This window comes from Oncorhynchus keta, chromosome 14 (genome assembly GCF_023373465.1).
Source record: "Oncorhynchus keta strain PuntledgeMale-10-30-2019 chromosome 14, Oket_V2, whole genome shotgun sequence".
Classification (NCBI taxonomy): Eukaryota; Metazoa; Chordata; class Actinopteri; order Salmoniformes; family Salmonidae; genus Oncorhynchus; species Oncorhynchus keta.
The window spans coordinates 42,293,567-42,315,970 of NC_068434.1; the positions used below are offsets into that span (position 1 = coordinate 42,293,567).

General features: G+C 44.3%; 1 protein-coding gene across 3 annotated transcripts in view; it reads right to left on the reverse strand.

Moving 5' to 3' along the window:
* dock8 (dedicator of cytokinesis 8) overlaps nt 1–22,404 on the reverse strand; it is an 87,839-nt gene that overhangs the window by 39,610 nt on the left and 25,825 nt on the right. For all 3 annotated transcript variants that reach the window (XM_052461794.1, XM_052461793.1, XM_052461792.1), the window contains 12 exons: nt 21,497–21,672; nt 18,499–18,570; nt 15,537–15,645; nt 13,426–13,638; nt 11,644–11,729; nt 10,582–10,648; nt 4,042–4,191; nt 2,981–3,061; nt 2,695–2,854; nt 2,383–2,516; nt 1,594–1,687; nt 1,171–1,333 (listed from right to left, as the gene is read on the reverse strand). In XM_052461794.1, the coding sequence (XP_052317754.1) occupies nt 1,171–1,333; nt 1,594–1,687; nt 2,383–2,516; nt 2,695–2,854; nt 2,981–3,061; nt 4,042–4,191; nt 10,582–10,648; nt 11,644–11,729; nt 13,426–13,638; nt 15,537–15,645; nt 18,499–18,570; nt 21,497–21,624 (1,457 nt within the window). In that variant the 5' untranslated portion in view covers nt 21,625–21,672. The remainder of the gene's footprint in view (nt 1–1,170; nt 1,334–1,593; nt 1,688–2,382; nt 2,517–2,694; nt 2,855–2,980; nt 3,062–4,041; nt 4,192–10,581; nt 10,649–11,643; nt 11,730–13,425; nt 13,639–15,536; nt 15,646–18,498; nt 18,571–21,496; nt 21,673–22,404) is intronic.

The window sequence follows — 22,404 nt, forward strand, 5'->3', positions numbered from 1 at the left end:
TGCACAAGAAAGCCCGCAAGCAGTTTGCTGAAGACAAGCAGACTAAGGACATGGATTACTGGAACCATGTCCTGTGGTCTGATGAGACCAAGAAACTTATTTGGTTCAGATGATGTCAAGCGTGTGTGGCGGAAACCAGGTGAGGAGTACAAAGACAAGTGTGTTTTGCCTACAGTCAAGCATGGTGGTGGGAGTGTCATGGTCTGGGGCTGCATGAGTGCTGCCGGCACTGGGGAGCTACAGTTCATTGAGGGAACCATGAATGCCAACGTGTACTGTGACATACTGAAGCAGAGCATGATCCCCTCCCTTCGGAGACTGGGCCGCAGGGCAGTATTCCAACATGATAACGACCCCAAACACCTCCAAGACAACCACTGCCTTGCTAAAGAAGCTGAGGGTAAAGGTGATGGACTGGCCAAGCATGTCTCCAGACCTAAACCCTATTGAGCATCTGTGGGGCATCCTCAAACGGAAGGTGGAGGAGTGCAAGGTCTCTAACATCCACCAGCCCAGTGATGTCGACATGGAGGAGTGGAAGAGGACTCCAGTGGCAACCTGTGAAGCTCTGGTGAACTCCATGCCCAAGAAAGTTAAGGCAGTGCTGGAAAATGATGGTGGCCACAAAATATTTTGTCACTTTGGGCCCAATTTGGACATTTTCACTTAGGGGTGTACTCACTTTTGTTGCCAGCAGTTTAGACATTAATGGCTGTGTGTTGAGTTATTTTGAGGGGACAGCAAATTTACACTGTTATACAAGCTGTACACTCACTACTTTACATTGTAGCAAAGTGTCATTTATTCAGTGTTGTCACATGAAAAGTTACTCTCAAATATGTTCATAAATGTGAGGGGTGTACTCACTTTTGTGATATACTGTATAGTGTTTGTTCTTTGGTAAATACATTCTGTCTAACTCGCTAAAGGCTATATCCACTGACAATGAATTGATGAAATGAGCTTTGAGGAGAACTTGCAGAATATGCAATATTGGAAAAAGTGTTTCAAGACATCTCACAACAGAAAGCATTTCGTCCTACAGAGCAGAGAGGGATGCAGTGAGTGAACTAACCTGTAAATGCTGTCATGAACTCTGTGTGTGTGTGTGTGTGTGTGTGTGTGTGTGTGTGTGTGTGTGTGTGTGTGTGTGTGTGTGTGTGTGTTCACCTGTAAGTGCTGTGGGGAACATAGACCTCACTGGAAGGGAACTCCAACACCTCTTTGATAGGTCTCAGGTTCTTCTCAGCCACTGGTTTGACTGGGATCAGCTCAGCAGAGAGACATGCCATTGGGTTGTCATGGACCGGGGTCACATCCAGTTTAATCATACCTAGCATGGACCATGTCAGAAATGAGTCAAACACAGTCTCAAACTACACAAATTCTTCAGAGATATTTCAAAGTAGGTCACACGTAAAGGAAAGTTGCAGTCCCACTTAGACACATAAATCCAGGCATAACATTTACACACACACACACGCAACTAGCTCTTAGAACTCGTACATTATAGTCACGTGTTGTTGGGTGGAACGGAGTGAAACAGCATACAGAGATAGCCAGGTCTTTCTGTGTGGTTGAATGGAGGATTACCTGATATGGTTTTAATTCTTCTCTGCAGGGATGAGAACTTCTTGATGTCTGCCAGGAACTTGAACAAGTCCTCATCACTCAGACGGTCCCCTTCCTGAAACACAGCAGGATCCTAGTTCAGTCAAATACACATAGGTTTGTGTTCATCTGTAGAAAAAGCAGAGCCCAAAAAAATCGTTCACTATGTGCTAAAAACAAGGGCTTTCCGCATATCTGAAGAGGTGTGGTGGGGATGATGTACTGTCTCAAGAGTTAAACAGTGTGAAGATCCAGTGTTGCACAGCAGACCTCTCATCTTTTCCAACAACTAAACATACTGTAAGAAAGTGACAAATACTTGGGGCACATATTGAGGGGTGCAACTAAGAGTTTGTGCGACACCGATTCTTGGGCTTATCCACAGATGATGATAGGATGGAAAAATGCACCCTTGCTGTGCGATGCTATTCCATGCATGTCTGCTATGTGGGTTATGTCCTTCCTTCCTCAACATTAGAATTATTTCTCAACACTGATGACGGAGCAGCTCCTAGAGATCTACGGTTGCAAATATTATGGAGAATTTACGGTAAGTGTATATGATATCTGGTTAGAGATGGCCAGGCTTTATCACATGTTTGTCTGCTCTGTGGATTATGTGTGAAATGAAATCATTTCTTGTCTCGAGGTGACACCCACAACGTTGAGCATATCGGTGCTAATATCGCTGTAGCGATGCTTATATTGTAGTGTGTGTGTGTGCGCGCGCGCGCGCGCTTGTATTGTTTTCTATAGCGCATGTGTCCAGACCTGCTTGCAGAAGGTGCTGATGGTGATGGTAGCAGGTTTGAAGGCAGACATGTTACACTGGTCTTCCATGGTAGCGAACCTCTCAGAGTTCCTCCTGGGCAGCTGGCCTCTCTTATCCAGACTGCTGGATTTACCTGGACAGGGGAATTGAACCATGACAAGTCCCTCAAGTTAGGTACAGAAAAGGAAAGTAAGGTAAACATAAGGTATGATCCAACAAGCCTTGGACTTCCAGATCAAGAGTAAACTAGCTTATCACACTCGCACGCAAAACAATTAAACAATCTCAGACACACACACACACACACTGACCATTGAGGCTGTCAGAGTCGGTGGTGTCCCGGTCCAGCGTGGCGGTGCTGATGACGTTCATGATGTTGACCGTGGCCCAGGCGAAGGGCATACGGTAGCGACCCAGTCTCTGACAGAACGTCTCTGACTGGCTGCGCAGCTTCTCCAACTTCTCCTTATTCTGATCCAGGGAACCCCACACAACCACAATTACAACCTATAGCTGCTGTGTGTGTGTGTGTGTGTGTGTGTGTGTGTGTGTGTGTGTGTGTGTGTGTGTGTGTGGCGCCTCCGCATGGCACTCTACCTTCGCTGAGTCACTCTCCTTCATGACCATGTACGGTTCAGCACAGTCACTGATCTCCCCCTGCTGCAGCACCTTCTCTATCTGAAACACAGCCAGGACAAGCTAATACTGTACACAGGTGTCTATGGTCAGTGACATAGAATATGTTACCTTAACACAAAGGGCCCAGTTCCCCGGTCGCGACGGGAACTTAGGCGTACGAGTGTTTGAACAGTGCAGCTTTCCTACAGCGCCTGAAGATGTGACATGCGTTTCCCAACACCACACAGTGAGACCGGTGTGTCGTTGAAGCATGTGTCAATACTGATAAGATCGAAAGGGACCGCTGCTCTCGGATCAGCTTTCTCCAGTCAAATCTTTCCCTGACATTATAATTATTTCACAATACTGACGACGGATCAGCTCCCAGATAGATATTACCACCTAAGGCTGCAAAATGCACGAAATCACCAATTTGGCACATCATTGCACACATGTGAGGCTAGACAATATACTGGGGCAAATTACGGACAGTAGCCGACAAGTAGCAAAAGATAACTCAAGCGATTGGACAAGAAGTGTATTTCAATATGATTGACATAGGCCTATAGCTTACTGTTAATATTTGAATGCAGTAATCTCGTTTTTTTAAGCATATTTTTATACATACCAATTGCAAAAACATTGGCAACTTTGTATTGATATCGGTGGACACAGAGAGATAGAATCACATGGTTTATCCATGTTTAGCGGAGATCTTGTGTGTTTAAAGTGACGTGGGAGGGCAAAACAAAAAGCATCTAACGACACTTAGCTGAGGCAGGTTTTAGATTACAAGTGTTTGTGGTTTTGGGAAACAGCGCAGAGATTTAATGATGCTCCTACAAAGGTTCTAACAATGAATTTAAGATGAACTCAAACGATAGAGGCACCATGGGAAATATGTGAGGAGGTAGATAGATCTATAATGTTTACCTTAATGACCAACAACTGGAGATCTATGCATAGTATAGGTATGTGTATTACCAGAATGAGCAAGTACTGTAGATAGATGCAGGTGGATAAGATGGTGTTTTTCTTACCTTGATGACCAGGTAGATATCTGGGGAGGGGTATGTGATGGAGAAGATGGCTGCTCGGGAGAGGGTGGAGTGGTCCGTCTGTGGCGTGTGGGGTTTCAGGAACCCTTTAAACTGATCTGAGTTCAGATCACAGTAGAAGTTCTCGGATATCTGAGGAAGTCGAACATAGAAGGTCAACGCTGGAGTTCACCTTAGTAGTGGATTGGACCAACTCATTACAAAACTTTTTGCTACGCTGTGCCGTAATGAATGTGACCCAGTAGAGAAGTTAGTATTGGGACAGGCCCTTTTCCCTCATCCTACATTCCAACTGGTTTCTGTCCGACAGGCTTTTGACCATGTGATTTTTTTTTTTGAGGTTGGAGAGAGCTGTTGAACCCACTCCCTCACCCAGCTAAGACCTCTACTATAAATCACCATCCTACTACAGATGCAGTCAAATATATTGGCACTCTTTCAGTTTACAATGGAGTGCAATGGAACAGAATGTTCTGTTCTTTCTTTTCAAACCCATTTGAATGGCTATTTTTACCCTGTAGGCACCTGGGGCCTCATTTATAAACTGTGCGTGTGTACAAAATATACCCCCCAAACAGTGTGTGGTATACAGCATAAATGTATTTATTTATTTGGACACCAAGTAGTTTTTGCAGAAGCATCGGCTACTCTACCTGGGGTCCACAAAAATACAAAACATGACAAGTAACAAAACACTGCTAGACAAGGACAAGCACACAAACACAACGCTATACAAACAATACAACTAAAAAATAAATAAATACAATTACTGCAAAAGATTAAAACATTCTGCCAACACAGTAAATAGACCGGTAGTTTATGTAGCATTTTTAACAGTATGGGTAGTATTGCTGCGCAATAGGAGTGCGACATTATAAACCTATTTAATCTCCGAGTTTATGGCAGGACATAGAAACCCAATAATCGATTGAAAAACTAAATATTGAACATTCATAGAAGTGTGGACTGTAGCAGTTAGTCTACTTTAAAATAGTTTCGAACATACAATCTATCTTGCAGAATGCGCGGACATGGCACTTGCTATATAGGCAGCTAAGAGTATCAACGTGAAGGCTACTGTCCTGCGCGTTCCACACACATCTGCTAATGAGATCATGTTTGAAAAATTCACTTGAAAATATCAAAACATTCTGCCCACACATCTACGGACAATGTGATCAAAATTGCCGTTGCTCTTTCTTATAGAGACGGCCATGGCCTAGTTCCAATAACCCCCAAAATACAGGGAGTTATTGTCACCATAAAAAAAAGTTTTTTTTTTTTTTTCGAAATGCACGTTTTTTTTTTTCGAAACGCACGGTTTTACAACAGGTCCCATATTTAACGGGAAACATGCATAGGCCCACATGGAAGTCATGCGCTAAGTTTATAAATCTCAATATTTCTGGACATGCAGACTTTTCAGAAAAAGCGCATTCAGAAATGGGGTGTGAAATTTACTCAATATTTTACGCAATGGTTATAAAAGGGCCCTGCAATTTACCACAGGTGAGATCAATTACACAGTATACGAAAATCATTGCCTCCAACCAAATGAATGTGAATAATTTTGTTCAGGCCATTTACAGTGCATTCGGAAAGTATTCAGACTCCTAGACTATTTCCACATTTTGTCGTGTTACAGCCTTATTCTAAAATGGATTAAATAATTCCCCCCTCATCAATCTACACACAATATCCCATAATGACAAAGCAAAAACAGGTTTTTAGAAATATAAGCAAACAAAAGGTCCCGAGTGCTACGGAGCAGGTTTTCATCAAGGATCTCTCTGTTCTTCGCTCTGTTAATCTTTTCCTCGATCCTGACTAGTCTCCCAGTCCCTGGCACTGAAAAACATTCCCACAGCATGATGCTGTTACCACCATGCTTCACCGTAGGGATGGTGCCAGGTTTCCTCCAGATGTGAGGCTTGGCATTCAGGCCAAAGAGTTCAACCTTGGTTTCATCAGACCAGAGATTCTTGTTTCTTATGATCGGAGAGTCCTTTAGGTTCCTTTTGGCAAACTCTGGAGCACTGTCAGAGTTACCATCGGGTTTTGGTCACGTCTCTGACCAAGGCCCTTCTCCCCCGATTGCTCAGTTTGGCCGGGCGGCCAGCTCTATGAAGAGTTTTGGTGGTTCCAAACTTCTTCCATTTAAGAATGCAGGATGTCACTGTGTTCTTGGGGACCTTCAATGCTGCAGACATTTTTTGCTACCCTTACCCAGATCTGTGCCTCAACACAATCCTGTCTCAGAGCTCTTAGGAGAATTCCTTCGACCTCATGGCTTGGTTTTTGCTCTGACGTGCACTGTCAACTGTGGCACCTTTTATAGACAGGTGTGTGCCTTTCCAAATCCTGTCCAATCAATTGAATTTACCACAGGTGGACTCAATCAAGTTGTAGAAACATCTCAAGGATGATCAATGGAAACAGGATCTCATAGCAAAGGGTCTGAATACTTATGTAAATAAGGGGGTCTGAATACATTCCAAATGCACTGTCTGACCATTTATGACTTTAAATCTACATTTGTTTTTATTTAGTTTTTCTTATTTGTCCTGTGCTGCTGTAAATCAAACAAATACACGTGTAATCACACCCAAAAAAGTATTATTTAATTTTTATGCAAGAGTGCCAATATTTACTAAAAAAAAATATAAATGCAACATGCAACAATTTCAATTATTTTACTGAGTTACAGTTCATATGAGGAAAATAGTCATTAGGCCCCAACCAATGGATTTCACTTTTGGTCACCGATACTGTATCTTAAAATAAAAAAAAATGGGCCTCGGGATCTTGTCACGCTATCTCTGTGCATTCAAATTGCTATTGATAAAATGCAATTGTGTTCGTTGTCCGTAGCTTAATTACACACCCCCTCAAAAGTCGAGACATCTGTGGCATTGTGTTGTGTGACAAAACTCCACATTTTAGAGTGGCCTTTAATTGTCCCCAGCACAAGGTGCACCTGTGTCGAATGATCATGCTGTTTAATCAGCTTCTTGTTATGCCACACCTGTCAGATGGATGGATAATCTTGGCAAAGGAGAAATGCACACTAACAGGGATGTAAACAAATTTGTGCATTTTTAGAGAAATAAGCTTTTTGGAACATTTCTGGGATCTTTTATTTCAGCTCGTAAAACATGGGACCAACACTTTACATGTTGCGTTTATATTTTTGTTCGGTGTATTTGACTGAATCTGTATAATAGCACATCAATAGCACACTGGTCCTAGCATAGCTGCGATTCAACCATTGTGCTGGGAGACATACTTTGTCGTGAGAAGATCGGGAAGTGGAGACTGAAAATAACCTTACCCCAATATTGCCCGCTTAACTCCAAAAATGCTAAACCAGCTATATTGGGGGTAGGGTTATTTTCAGTCTCCACTTCCCGATCTTCTGTTAACGAAGTGTCTCCCAGCACTTTTGTCAAAAGACAATTCTTGGTTGAATCGCAGCTAGCCCTAGCAATGACAAAAAAAAAAACATTTAGAAGAAAGCCAAAATGGCAAAAAGCCTCTGTTTCTACGCCTCCTTTTGTGACTGTGTCCTAAGAAAAGGATGACCCTATGGAGACCCTGTACTCGGAGTGTCATGTGAGGTCCATTACAACTTCTCCTCCTCATATTATTATTTTATATTATTCACATTATTAGTCTTCTACAACAGTCTAACATTTCATAGCAGGACTGCTACAACAAACTGCCGTCCGTCTCTCTCTGATACTTGGGGTCAACACTTCAAAGTTCATCGTCTCCATAGTGACAGCTATGCAAAGGTTATTAACTTTAAAAAGCCAAGAGTTCTACTGCACGTCACATTAATTTTGATGAGACACAGCGCAGCTGAGGATCCCTGGCTGGGTTCTAAACATTTGGCATAAACCTCATCCCCTGGATGCACCATGCTTGGTATGATAATCCTATTGCTGTTGTAGTCAATACGCACATTGTGGTTGGTGTAATAATCATAACCATTGTCGCTATAATAATCGTTCCTTACTGTGTAATGCAGGGGATTGTCAACTGGTGGCCCGCGGGTCAAATTTGGCCCACGAGGCATTTTATTTGGCACGCAAAAGTTAAATAATCAAATTGTCTTATTTTTTTCTTTTTGGAGAGGGGGGGGGGGGCATAAAATACTGTAAAAATCACTAGAACTTGAACTCACAATGATTTCAATTTAGGATATCTTTTCCAAAGTACTTCCACTCAAATAGAGAGACCAATGTAATCAAGGTTTTAAATTATTATGTTTTTGTGAAACATACTGTAATATGTGTTTGCGCTTCTTGCAGAGTACAAATGATTCAGAATTATGTTCCAACCACCAACCATCCACTCAAAACTGTCCTGCGGCTGAATCTAGTCGGGGACCCCTGGTGTATTGTAACCTCTCAGTCAGTCAGGGCAGGATTAGAGGAACGTTTCAAGGGAATTATATCAACATCTGCTGCATATTTCCCAGATGTGAAACCAAAACAGCATTAAAACACAGCATTTCACTGCATAGAAACAGAAAAGCGATGGAGAACATGATAAATACAGTCAGACAGACAGAGAGAGACACAGAGAGACAGAGACAGAGAGACAGAGAGACAGAGAGACACAGAGACAGAGAGACAGAGACACAGAGACAGACAGACAGACAGAGAGACAGAGACACAGAGAGACAGACAGAGAGACACAGAGAGACACAGAGACAGACAGAGAGACAGAGACACAGAGACACAGAGACACAGAGACAGAGAGAGACAGAGAGACAGAGAGACAGAGAGACAGAGAGACAGAGAGAGACAGAGAGACAGAGAGACACAGAGAGACAGAGAGAGAGACAGAGAGACACAGAGACACAGAGACAGAGAGACAGAGAGACAGAGAGACAGAGAGACAGAGAGACAGACAGAGAGACAGACAGAGAGACAGAGAGACACAGAGACACAGAGACACAGAGACAGAGAGACAGAGAGACAGACAGAGAGACAGAGAGACAGACAGAGACAGACAGAGAGACAGAGAGACACAGAGACAGAGACAGAGAGACAGAGAGACAGAGACAGAGAGACAGAGAGACAGACAGAGACAGAGAGACAGAGAGACAGAGAGACACAGAGAGAGACACAGAGAGAGACAGAGAGACAGAGAGACAGAGAGACAGAGAGACAGAGAGACACAGAGACAGAGAGACAGAGAGACAGAGAGACACAGAGACACAGAGACACAGAGACACAGAGACACAGAGACACAGAGACACAGAGACAGAGAGACAGAGAGACAGAGAGACAGAGAGACAGAGAGACAGAGAGACAGAGAGACAGAGAGAAAGAAAGACAGAAAGACGGAGACAGATCGAGAGAGAGTGTGAGAGACAGCGACAGAAGAGAGAGAACCTCAGTCACCAAACAGATTGAGTCATATCAATTGTAATTGGTTAAACAAGCCGGACAGTATGTCATCCTGGTCCGTAACAGAGGGATGGATTCATGGGCCAACAACATGGTGTCTTTGTCAGGTCTATCTGCCCCCTCCTCTAATGAATTCAATAAGGAGGATGTTGTGTTAACCTTCACAATAACACATTGTGCCTGATGAAACTTATGGAGAATAGCAGCATCTCGTCCCTCGCTAAGCAGTTGATGTGGTGCATAATAAAGGGAAAGGCAGTACAAAACAAACAGTAATACTTTCACAGACTGCCCAACCAGTAATACTTTCACAGACTGCCCAACCAGTAATACTTTCACAGACTGCCCAACCAGTAATACTTTCACAGACTGCCCAACCAGTAATACTTTCACAGACTGCCCAACCAGTAATACTTTCACAGACTGCCCAACCAGTAATACTTTCACAGACTGCCTAACCAGGATGCAGTGTGGCCAGATGACCATGAGGTCAGTGGCTCAAATCCTAATGAGGGACATGTGGAGCCCTTGAGGCCTAAAACCCAAAATCCAAATTCCACTCCAAATAAATATCCAGCTGTGTAAGTACATAGCACGCGTGCTACTAGCTGCGGTGTTGTGTTTGGATAGGAGAGTACAGTGGGAATTAGATGGTTCACTCCTATGAACGCGGCTATGCTTGCTCTACTGGTGAGGCCTCCCAGTCCCAGGGCCTCCGGGCTGCGGCTAAAGCCTTGGCTATCACCTCTGATACATCACTTCACTTACCACCAACACAAACCTAACACACTGGCCATAACATCACCGAAAGGACGGAATGCGCTGTGCTGACGAACAGTGAAAAGCAAGTCCTATTGCCCCTGACCAGGACATCGGGGAAATGAACAGAAAGTGACAGCCGACAACGCTACATGTTGAATCGACCCCGGTTCGTCGACACCCGAGAAGGTGATCTACTGCGCGCGGCCGACGTTTTTCTATGGCGCGTCTTGTCCTTGGCACGCATTTAACCTCCAACAACATGGGGATTCTTCATCACCTCATAAGCAGGACAAAGAATACAGCACTCTGAATTTCTTTTAAATCAGAAGGCCTACTGTACCTTTTTCTTCTCTCTCAGGTCGTACAGAGCCAGGGTGGCAAACAGTGGTTCCACATCAATCTCAAACCTATGGCGGACCGGGGAGAAAGAGTATCAGACTGTCATTTCATAGCAGCAGTGTGTCAACCAGCAAGCAAACATCACCTGTTAAAATCAATCAATCTATTCTATTGTACTATACTCTATTCATCAACTCGGGATAATCAACAGATGCAACAGCGAGACGAAATGTGGACGCATGCACTTGCATAGCATGGCACATGCATAGCACTAAGCCTATCGAGAGAGCGATGAGTCGAGCTGAAGGTTGGGACAGGCTGCTGCCAAAACGCTGCTTGGAGATGATGCAGAACTTAGCTGAAATCTTTGGCAGTTTAACGGTGTAGGAGAGGCAGAAAGAGAGAAAGGGAGAGAGAAAGAGAGAGAACAAAGAGAGAATGCAGAGAAAGAGACAGAGAGAGAGAGAGAGAAAGAGAGATCGAGCAAGAAGAGGCGAGCCCACAGAAAGAATGTGGAAGAGAGGGTGAGAAAATGAGTGAGGCAAAGAGAGAGAGAGGGACTGTAATTCCACAGAAAGTGATTGTCTAGAGCCCTCGAACTCAACTCTAGACCTCGAAGCCAGTTGGCCTGCATTCTTTCATTGTTCCCCTCTAAATAGGGACTGATTTAGACCTGGGACATCAGGTGGATGCAATTAATTATCAGGTAGAACAGAAAACCAGTAGGCTCTGGACCTCGTAGGGTCAGAGTTGAATACCCCTGGTTTAGAGGAAATGCAACAGCCACTGTACCGCACAGCTACCACACTAACGGCAATGGTTCAGACCAAACGAAATGGTCTGGTTAGACTTCTCCAAGACAAATGATGGTCTGACAGCTGCAGCTGCACACAAATTCATGCTAAAATGTCCTCTCTCAGTGTTCTTTTCACACAAACTTTCTGTGGGCTTCACGTCTCTCTCCGACACCCTGTCAGACACACTCTGTTGATGCTCACATACAGGTAGCTAGTTAGCTAGAAGCATACAATTATGTTCCTTCTGTGGTAAGTAATTACTGTACCTGATGGCCTGGCACCGGATGATGATCCTGTCTCCCATGTGCTCTTTGGGACAGTCGGGAATAGGCCGGATCTCCACTGCATCATCCTGGAATACCAGAGGGATGTCATGGATCTAGCCACTCATATCAATTCAAGCTTCCTCTGAAGCATGCTCTGTATTCATGTATGTGCGTTAGTGATGTGCGGGTCAGCTGTTGGTTCACCCGCACACGCCAGGAAATTGCTAATAACCCACAACCACCCGACTTATATGTGATAAAGTTAAAATCTGAGGTTCGCAACCGACCCTAATATAGGGGAACCCGCTGATATAGATTTCTAATATAGAAAATGTGCTGTAGGCTACAGTCAGAGACGATGAAACCATTTTTTTGACAGTGGGAGCAGGTTTATTTTTGCCTGATTTACATATGATTCTTTTTATAATTTATGACATTTTTTTATAATTTATGACATCATACATGCAGCTTCTCTTTTGTTATTATATGTTGCCCTAGAAGACTAAATAAACCCTTGCTCACCAGAATGTCATAAATGCTTCACTCTAGTTGACATCTGTAAAGTGCTCTGTCATCTAATGCTTCTTTCTCAGAGCAAAGAAGTTTAGGGACCGGGGAGAAAATGCAATGACAAAAAAAAATGTGTTTACATTTACAAACGGGTTAGATTTTCTGTGCAAAATGTTCAAATGACATCAGTTTGACTAAGGAAATAGAAAGCTGTAAAAATGACCCAACATGTTTCTGATAAGATTTCAGTTTGGCTTGGAGTCATATTTTATGTGGTTGAAATACTAAAATCAGCTTCATGATGCACCTCTACAGACAGTATATACTGTAACTGCGCATTTACATTCTCTCAAGATGCTGAATGAATTTTGTATTTATTTTTTCACTCCTGTTCCCGAGTCAAAATGTTTCTACATTTGGATTATCATATTACTTGAAGAAATGCTTAATTCTGCAAGAGTTAATATGAAGGCCATGTGAGAGGTTATACACCTACAGTCAATGTCCAGATTTCAGTTTCCATTTAACCCATCTAAAAAGTAGGCTACAGTTCCCTTTATGTGCCTTAGGCCTATTTGAAATCCCCCGTCTTGTGACTGTCGAATTTGTATAGAGCCTCTGCTATATTCCTCTTCACTAAATCTTTCCAAAACACTACTTTTCTGGCCCTCCCTTCTATTTTCAACTCTGCATTTCAAAGCTTTTCTCCTATTGAATTAAACTCAGACATTGTCCTTTTATCCTCAGTGGATTGACGTTAACAAAAGTGTTTGGCGACTGGCGTGGGCTATTTGGCACGTGTCGGCCTACTGTTATGCCATAAAGCTTAGGCTTATGCACTAATGCCAGAAAGCCTAAAATAATGAAAAGAAAAACCTCAATGTAGCACATAGATATCAATTTCACAAGAATGACACATTTATGGACTTTTTATAGTATTGTTTTCTTTTTATTCAATCCACCCGCCCTTTATACACACAATACTTCATGACCCTAAACCCTAAATTCTTATTTACAATTACGGCCTACCCCGGCCAAACCCTAACGTCGCTGGGCCAATTGTGCACCGCCTTATGGGACTCCCAATCCCGGCCGGTTGTGATACAGCCCGGAATCGAACCGGGGTCTGTAGTGACGCCTCTAGCACTGAGATGCAGTGCCTTAGACCGCTGCGCCACTTGGGACTGTAAACGCAGGGATTGCAGGTTATGAGTCACTCCGCGCATCGCTAGTGTTCGTGTGTGTGCGGGCGCGAACATGTCCCTCTCTCACCTCGTCGGTGGGTGGGTACAAGGCGAACAGGTCTGCGTGGCGGTTCCCCTGCCGGGCTTCCAGGTTGAACCTGTCCAGGTCATCATGGTTACTGAAGCGCAGTAGCCCGTCCACTCTGGGGTCAGGGGTCAGACCAGAGCGGAGGTCAAAGTCAGAGGAGGTCAGGGTCCTGCCGGAGTCATCACTCAGTACCGCCAGGGAGGGGGACTTCACCTGTAATAATAATGACAGGTATTAGAAGAGAGGGAACGGACAGGGAGTGAGGAGGTAGGAAGAGGATGGAAAAGAGAACATCCAAAATACTCAATTCTCCCAACAAAATCATGTCACTTCTCCCAAACAAAAGTATATTTCACGTAGGCCTGCATTGCAAGTCTTTCCAAATAATTGCATTACTTCAAGAGCTTAGGCCGGTAACTTGCTATGCAAGTGCAGCGGAGAGGTAAGACGTCGTCCATAGATTCCTAACATCAAGAGAATCGAGGCAACCTCATGGAATCCATGACTAATGGGTTCAACTCCAGGGGAGCCCAGCAACTTCGGCGCAAAGGGGTGCGTCCTCCATCACAGAGAGACCCGTGTTAATCAGGGATATTGCATGACAATACGGCTCTGGATTTTTCCCGACTACGTCCTACTTCCAACCACGCCATCCCCCCTCCCTCCCTCCCTCCTCACAGCACATCCATTCATTCACACCTTCAGCAAATTTGCCTCATTTGGGTCAAAATATTTACTCAAATCTTTCGTCTTCAACAGTCCAGGAATTTCACCCTTTAAAACGTAAGAGGAAACATCCATCCATCTTCCATCTAACCCCAACCAGGCGTCCCCAATCTGGGTCACAGGGCTCCAGGCAACCCCACAGGATTGCTAATGATCCCCAGAGTGCTGCAGTGTTGGAGCATGGGACCATTAGAGGCGGAGTTACAATAAGCCTGTTCTTCTCCTCTCTCTAGACTGGAGCAGATGGGAAACCCACGGCTGGAACAAAGGGCCTTTGGTTTGGGTGTTTGGGGCTTGGCAATACCTGGGGAATGGGGCTGGGGATGGGGAGAGGAGCTGGGGCTGGAGACAACTTGGCTGGTGCTGGGAGCTGACTGAGGATGGCTGGTGCTGGGGGAAGGACTGTTGAATAGAGCTGGGGGCTGGCAAAGGCTGGATGGAGACAGAGGTTCGCTGGGGTTGGGACTTGACTGTCAGGAGGTTGGAGCTTTGAGCTTGGGACTAGGGGCGGAGAGAGGTGGAGCATGGGGTTGGCACAGAGAATTGGATGCTGACTGGGGCTGGACGGAAACAGACGAGGACTGCATGAATATTCACACCTCATTATGTGCAGGGTAGGCTGGGTAAACATGAGGGAGACGGCGCCAGGATAGAGGTAATAGGAATGACAAAACACTTCTGTGATCAGTGTTGTGCTCCCCAAACCGTCCTCTCTCCCCCTCCTCTCCGTTCACTCCGTTCTCTCCCTCCTCTCCCTCCTCTCCGTTCTCTCCCTCCTCTCCCTCCTCTCCCTCCTCTCCGTTCTCTCCCTCCTCTCCGTTCTCTCCCTCACGTTCTTGCTCAGTCTCTCCACTTTCATTCCACACCGATTAGATTGTCCTCACCATTAAATCAGTGTGTGAAGATGAAGAGAGGTGTTATCATAGTTTCTCAGACATCTCTGTTTCCTGTGAGACAGACGAGGACACCTGTGGTGCTGCATCTGACAAGGAAACCACTGCATAGGTTTCTACTGTATAAACCACTGCATAGGTTTCTACTGTATATAGCTAAATAACCACTGCATATAGCTAAAAAAAAACTATCTATATCAATCGATCTGAGGAGTCCGGAGATTGAAACAACTGTAGTATTCGGGTTTCATAATGATAATTTTACCTTTCTCTTATACAGTACCCAGGGTATCATGTTACTCTGTTTATTTCAGTCGGTAATGTATCGGGGAGCTGCATGCAATACTACTGTAAACTCTGGATGTACTCTGGTCTCCTGATGACAATGGGACTGACAGAACTGCTCATTGCGGACGCGAACCCTAATCTATTTTGTTAAAACCTATTTGGGTCATCTTTGTCGTGGTGTTGTGTACGCATTCTTGTGCTTACCCGTGTCTCTTGTTTCTCTGGCTGGAGGTCGGATTCAAAAGTCTGTTTCTGCAGAGTTTTGTGTAGACTTGCCCGCTCGGAATATGCACTCCAACCATCTCCTTGGCACCTGCCCACACACACACACACACACACACACACACACACACACACACACACACACACACACACACACACACACACACACACACACACACACACACACACACACACACACACACACACACAACCCCAGATACGGCATGGTTACTAATACACCTGTGGCATTTTAATCGAAAAACCAAATTACAAACCAGATTACAAACAGAACCGCAGTGTTTGTGTGTGTGAGATAAAACCAGCAGGCCTTGGCTGTAATCAGTGTGTGAAGATGAAGAGAGGTGTTATCACAGTTTCTCAGACATCTCTCTGTTTCCTGTGAGACAAACAAGGGGCGAGGACACCTGTGGTGCTGCATCTGACAAGGAAACCACTGCATAGGCTTCCACTGTATAAACCACTGCATAGGTTTCCACTGCATGTTTCCACTGTATAAACCACTGCATAGGTTTCTACTGTATAAACCACTGCATAGGTTTCTACTGTATAAACCACTGCATAGGTTTCCACTGCATAAGTTTCCACTGCATATGTTTCCACTGTATAAACCACTGCATAGGTTTCCACTGTATAAACCACTGCATAGGTTTCCACTGTATAAACCACTGCATAGGTTTCCACTGTATAAACCACTGCATAGGTTTCCACTGTATAAACCACTGTATAAACCACTGCATAGGTTTCCACTGCATGTTTCCACTGTATAAACCACTGCATAGGTTTCCACTGTATAAACCACTGCATAGGTTTCCACTGTATAGGTTTCCACTGTATAAACCACTGCATAGGTTTCCACTGTATAAACCACTGCATAGGTTTCCACTGCATAGGTTTCTATTGTATAAATCACTGCATAGGTTTCCACACTGCATAGTTTCCCACTGTATAAACCACTGCATAGGTTTCCACTGCATAGGTTTCTATTGTATAAATCACTGCATAGGTTTCCACACTGCATAGTTTCCCACTGTATAAACCACTGCATAGGTTTCCACTGTATAAACCACTGCATAGGTTTCCACTGCATAGGTTTCTATTGTATAAATCACTGCATAGGTTTCCACACTGCATAGTTTCCCACTGTATAAACCACTGCATATGTTTCCACTGTATAAATCACTGCATAGTTTTCTACTGTATAAATCACTGCCTAGGTTTCGGCCGTCTAGGTTTACACTGTATAAACCACTGCATTCTGTAGGTTCCCAATGTAAAAACCACTGCATAGGTTTCCACTGTGTCGTCTGCACCAGTGGTCACCAACCCTGGTCCTGGAGACCGAGCCACCTGGCGTGTAGGCTTGAGTTGGTGTTCCACAGTCTTTAGTTATATTGTCCCAACGCCCGCACACCAAGTAGCGCTCCAGGGTTAATGACCAGTAGCGGACACACATCAAGGGTTAATGACCAGTAGCGGACACACATCAAGGGTTAATGACCAGTAGCGGACACACATCAAGGGTTAATGACCAGTAGCGGACACACATCAAGGGTTAATGACCAGTGGCGGACACACATCAAGGGTTAATGACCAGTGGCGGACACACATCAAGGGTTAATGACCAGTAGCGGACACACATCAAGGGTTAATGACCAGTAGCGGACACACATCAAGGGTTAATGACCAGTAGCGGACACACATCAAGGGTTAATGACCAGTGGCGGACACACATCAAGGGTTAATGACCAGTAGCGGACACACATCAAGGGTTAATGACCAGTAGCGGACACACATCAAGGGTTAATGACCAGTGGCGGACACACATCAAGGGTTAATGACCAGTAGCGGACACACATCAAGGGTTAATGACCAGTAGCGGACACACATCAAGGGTTAATGACCAGTGGCGGACACACATCAAGGGTTAATGACCAGTGGCGGACACACATCAAGGGTTAATGACCAGTAGCGGACACACATCAAGGGTTAATGACCAGTGGCGGACACACATCAAGGGTTAATGACCAGTAGCGGACACACATCAAGGGTTAATGACCAGTGGCGGACACACATCAAGGGTTAATGACCAGTGGCGGACACACATCAAGGGTTAATGACCAGTGGCGGACACACATCAAGGGTTAATGACCAGTAGCGGACACACATCAAGGGTTAATGACCAGTAGCGGACACACATCAAGGGTTAATGACCAGTAGCGGACACACATCAAGGGTTAATGACCAGTAGCGGACACACATCAAGGGTTAATGACCAGTGGCGGACACACATCAAGGGTTAATGACCAGTAGCGGACACACATCAAGGGTTAATGACCAGTGGCGGACACACATCAAGGGTTAATGACCAGTAGCGGACACACATCAAGGGTTAATGACCAGTGGCGGACACACATCAAGGGTTAATGACCAGTAGCGGACACACATCAAGGGTTAATGACCAGTGGCGGACACACATCAAGGGTTAATGACCAGTGGCGGACACACATCAAGGGTTAATGACCAGTAGCGGACACACATCAAGGGTTAATGACCAGTGGCGGACACACATCAAGGGTTAATGACCAGTGGCGGACACACATCAAGGGTTAATGACCAGTAGCGGACACACATCAAGGGTTAATGACCAGTGGCGGACACACATCAAGGGTTAATGACCAGTGGCGGACACACATCAAGGGTTAATGACCAGTGGCGGACACACATCAAGGGTTAATGACCAGTGGCGGACACACATCAAGGGTTAATGACCAGTAGCGGACACACATCAAGGGTTAATGACCAGTAGCGGACACACATCAAGGGTTAATGACCAGTAGCGGACACACATCAAGGGTTAATGACCAGTGGCGGACACACATCAAGGGTTATGTGCCATCATTATGTGCCATCATAAGAAGCTTACCTCCTGCTGACCATCAGCCAGGGCTGGGTGTAACTCTGAACACAGTCCCTCACATGGAAATCCAACTCCACCCTATAGAGACACAGGAGGACAGCGAGGGAATGAGGGAGATGGAACGCACACACATACGGCAGCACACACACACACACACACACGTATGCACTCATTCACTTGTGCGGGCACGCACACACATGCGGAAATACCCTCGACAGACAGCCTGCATATGACCTGTTCCACTCCTTCTGCATTCCTATCTTATCAGCATTACCTGTGCGATCATGTTCAAGGTGAGTGACAATCCAAAGACGCTAAGATACACAAACCAGAAAGTACTGTGCCAGTGGTAAGAGCCTTCTGAGGTATGATAAGCCATTGTAGTGGGAGCTAGTAAACTAGTGAGTGGGGCCCTTGAAACAGATAAGGGTTCGTAGCAGAGAAAGTTACCGGGACTATAGCCTGGCTTAAATCAATGCCGACCCCAGAACTGTAGACCTAGTAGGCATAAGCAATATACAGTGTCAAGAAAAAGTATGTGAACCCTTTGGAAATGCCTGGATTTTTGCATAAATTGGTCATAAAATGTGGTCTGATTTTCATCTAGGTCACAACAATAGACAAACACGGTCTGCTTAACCTAATCACACACAAACAATTATACGTTTGTATGTCTTTATTGAACACACCGTGTAAACATTCACAGTGCAGGGTGGGAAAAGTATGTGAACCCTTGGATTGTAATAACTGGTTGACCCACCTTTGGCAGCAATAACCTCAACCACGTTTTCTGTAGTTGTCGATCAGACCTGCACAACGGTCAGGAGGAATTTTGGACCATTCCTCTTTACAAAACTGTTTCAGTTCAGCAATATTCTTGGGATGTCTGGTGTGAACCGCTCTCTTGAGGTCATGCCACAGCATGTCAAATCAGGTTGAGGTCAGGACTCTGAATGGGCCATTCCAGAAGGCGTATTTTCTTCTGTTGAAGCCATTCTGTTGTTGATTTACTTCTGTGTTTTGGGTCATTGCCCTGTTGCATCACCCAACTCCTGTTGAGCTTCAAATTGGCGGGCAGATAAAGACATTTTGCAGGAGAATGTTAGGAATTCATTTTTCCATCGATGATAGCAAGCTGTACAGGCCCTGAGGCAGCACCAAGCCATGATGCTCCCTCCACTATACTTTACAGTTGGGATGAGGGAATTGATGTTGGTGTGCTGTGCTGTGCCTTTTTGTCTCCACACATAGAGTTGTGTGTTTCTTTCATGAAACTAAACTGTAGTTTCATCTGTCCACAGAACATTTTGCCAGTAGCGCTGTGGAACATCCAGGTGCACTTTTGCAAACTTCAGACGTGCAGCAATATTTGCAGTGCTGAACTTTCTCCATTTGTCTTACTGTGGACTGATGAACATCAAGGCTTTTAGAGATACTTTTGTAACCCTTTCCAGCTTTATGCAAGTCAACAATTCTTAATCTTAGGTCTTCTGAGATCTATTTTGTTCAAGGCATGGTTTACAGCAGGAAATGCTTCTTATGAATAGCAAACTCACATTTTGTGAGTGTTTTTTATAGGGCAGGGCAGCTCTAACCAACATCTCCAATCTCGTCTCATTGATTGGACTCCAGGTTAGCTTTTGGAGAAGGCATAAGCCTAGGGGTTCACATACTTTTTACAACCTACACTGTGAATGATTAACTTCTTCGAGATAGGGGGCGCTCTTTTCATTTTTGGATAAAAAACGTTCCCGTTTTAAACAAGATATTTTGTCACGAAAAGATGCTTGACTATGCATGTAATTGACAGCTTTGGAAAGAAAAAACTCTGACGTTTCCAAAACTGCAAAGATATTATCTGTGAGTGCCCCAGGACTAATGCTACAGGCGAAACCAAGATGAAATTTCATACAGGAAATGGTCCAGATTTTGAATGCGCTGTGTTCCAATGTCTCCTTATATGGCTGTGAATGCGCCAGGAATGAGCCTGCACTTTGTCGTTTCCCCAAGGTGTCTGCAAAATTTGTGACGTATTTGTAGGCATATCATTGGAAGATTGACCATAAGAGACTACATTTACCAGGTGTCCGCCCGGTGTCCTCAGTCAAAATTATTGCGTAATCTCCAGCTCCATGCGCGTTTCCATTTTCTTCAGAGGAGAAAGTCAACTGCCACGAATTATTTATCATCGATAGATGTGAAAAACACCTTTAGGATTGATTCTAAACAACGTTTGCCATGTTTCTGTCGATATTATGGAGTTAATTTGGAAAAAAGTTTGCGTTGTAATGACTTAATTTTCGGGGGGTTTTCTTACCCGAACGTGATGAACAAAACAGAGCGATTTGTCCTACACAAATAATATTTTTGGAAAAACTGAACATTTGCTATCTAACTGAGAGTCTCCTCATTGAAAACATCTGAAGTTCTTCAAAGGTAAATTATTTTTTTTGAATGCTTTTCTTGTTTTTGTGAAAATGTTGCCTGCTGAATTCTAGGCTTAATGCTATGCTAGCTATCAATACTCTTACACAAATGCTTGTTTAGCTATGGTTCAAAAGCATATTTTGAAAATCTGAGATGACAGTGTTGTTAACAAAAGGCTAAGCTTGAGAGCAAATATATTAATTTCATTTTATTTGCGATTTTCATGAATAGTTAACGTTGCGTTATGGTAATGAGCTTGAGGCTATAAATTGGATCCCAGATACGGGATTGCTCGTCGCAAGAGGTTAAATGATGTATTCAATATATTCAATATTGTGTATTCATATTATGTATTATGTATTCATATTATGTATTACGTATTCAATATATATGTGTGTTATTAGTTTAAGCACACTATGCATGTCTATTGTTGTGACTTAGATGAAAATCCGATCAAATTTGATGACCAATTTATGCAGAATTCCAGGTAATTCCAAACAGTTCACTTTTTCTTGCCACTGTAGTAACAGGTATGGTTGACTTTATTCTATATTGAACATTTGACCATTCAACCCACCCCTCATCGGGTACAGAGTGGCGTACGGTCCGACACTCCTTCTCCACATGTTCTACTTCCAGATCGTCGTCAGGGAAATCTCCGAGCTCCCGCATGAGGGCGGCGTCTCCGCCCTGCAGCTGTGACATCAGAAACTCCTCCAAGTCCAAGGGCTCCACCGCGTCATACGAATGGGGCTGGAGAAGGAGTGAGTGAGTGAGTGAGTGAGTGAGTGAGTGAGTGAGTGAGTGAGTGAGTGAGTGAGTGAGTGAGTGAGTGAGTGAGTGAGTGAGAAAGGGAACGGTTAAATAGAGGAACAGACAAGTATTACATAGACAACACAGACTGGAACTAGAGTGGATAGCTATACAGTATGTTTTCTATACTATACTATACTATATTGTGTACAGTATAGCGAAAGGGGGAGAAGGAGACAGAGAGATGGATGGAGAGATGGATTGAGAGAGCGGTAGAGGGGGAAGAGAGAGAGAGAAATAGCTGAGGGGCAAGAGAGAGAACCTTTTTTTTTGTTTCATGCCGAGGGCACGGGCAGGAAATGGTTAAGACACAAAGCAACTACATGATGACATTCTTAAGGTTATGAATACAGTCACTGTCGTGCATCTAAAAGTGAAATTGATAGAGGTTAGAGCCAGATATGTATTCATTGGCGTCAATTAAATGATTGCCTGGACTTGAAGCATACCAAGAACTTAACACATTTTTTAAAGGGGAGAGATGCAAAACGAAGCGTGAGTGTGTGTGAGAGAGAGTGAGAGTGTGAGAGAGTGAGAGAGTGTGTGTGAGAGAGAGAGTGTGTGTGAGAGAGAGAGTGTGTGTGAGAGTGAGAGTGTGTGTGAGAGAGTGTGTGAGAGAGTGTGAGTGTGAGAGTGTGTGAGAGTGTGTGAGAGAGTGAGAGTGTGTGTGAG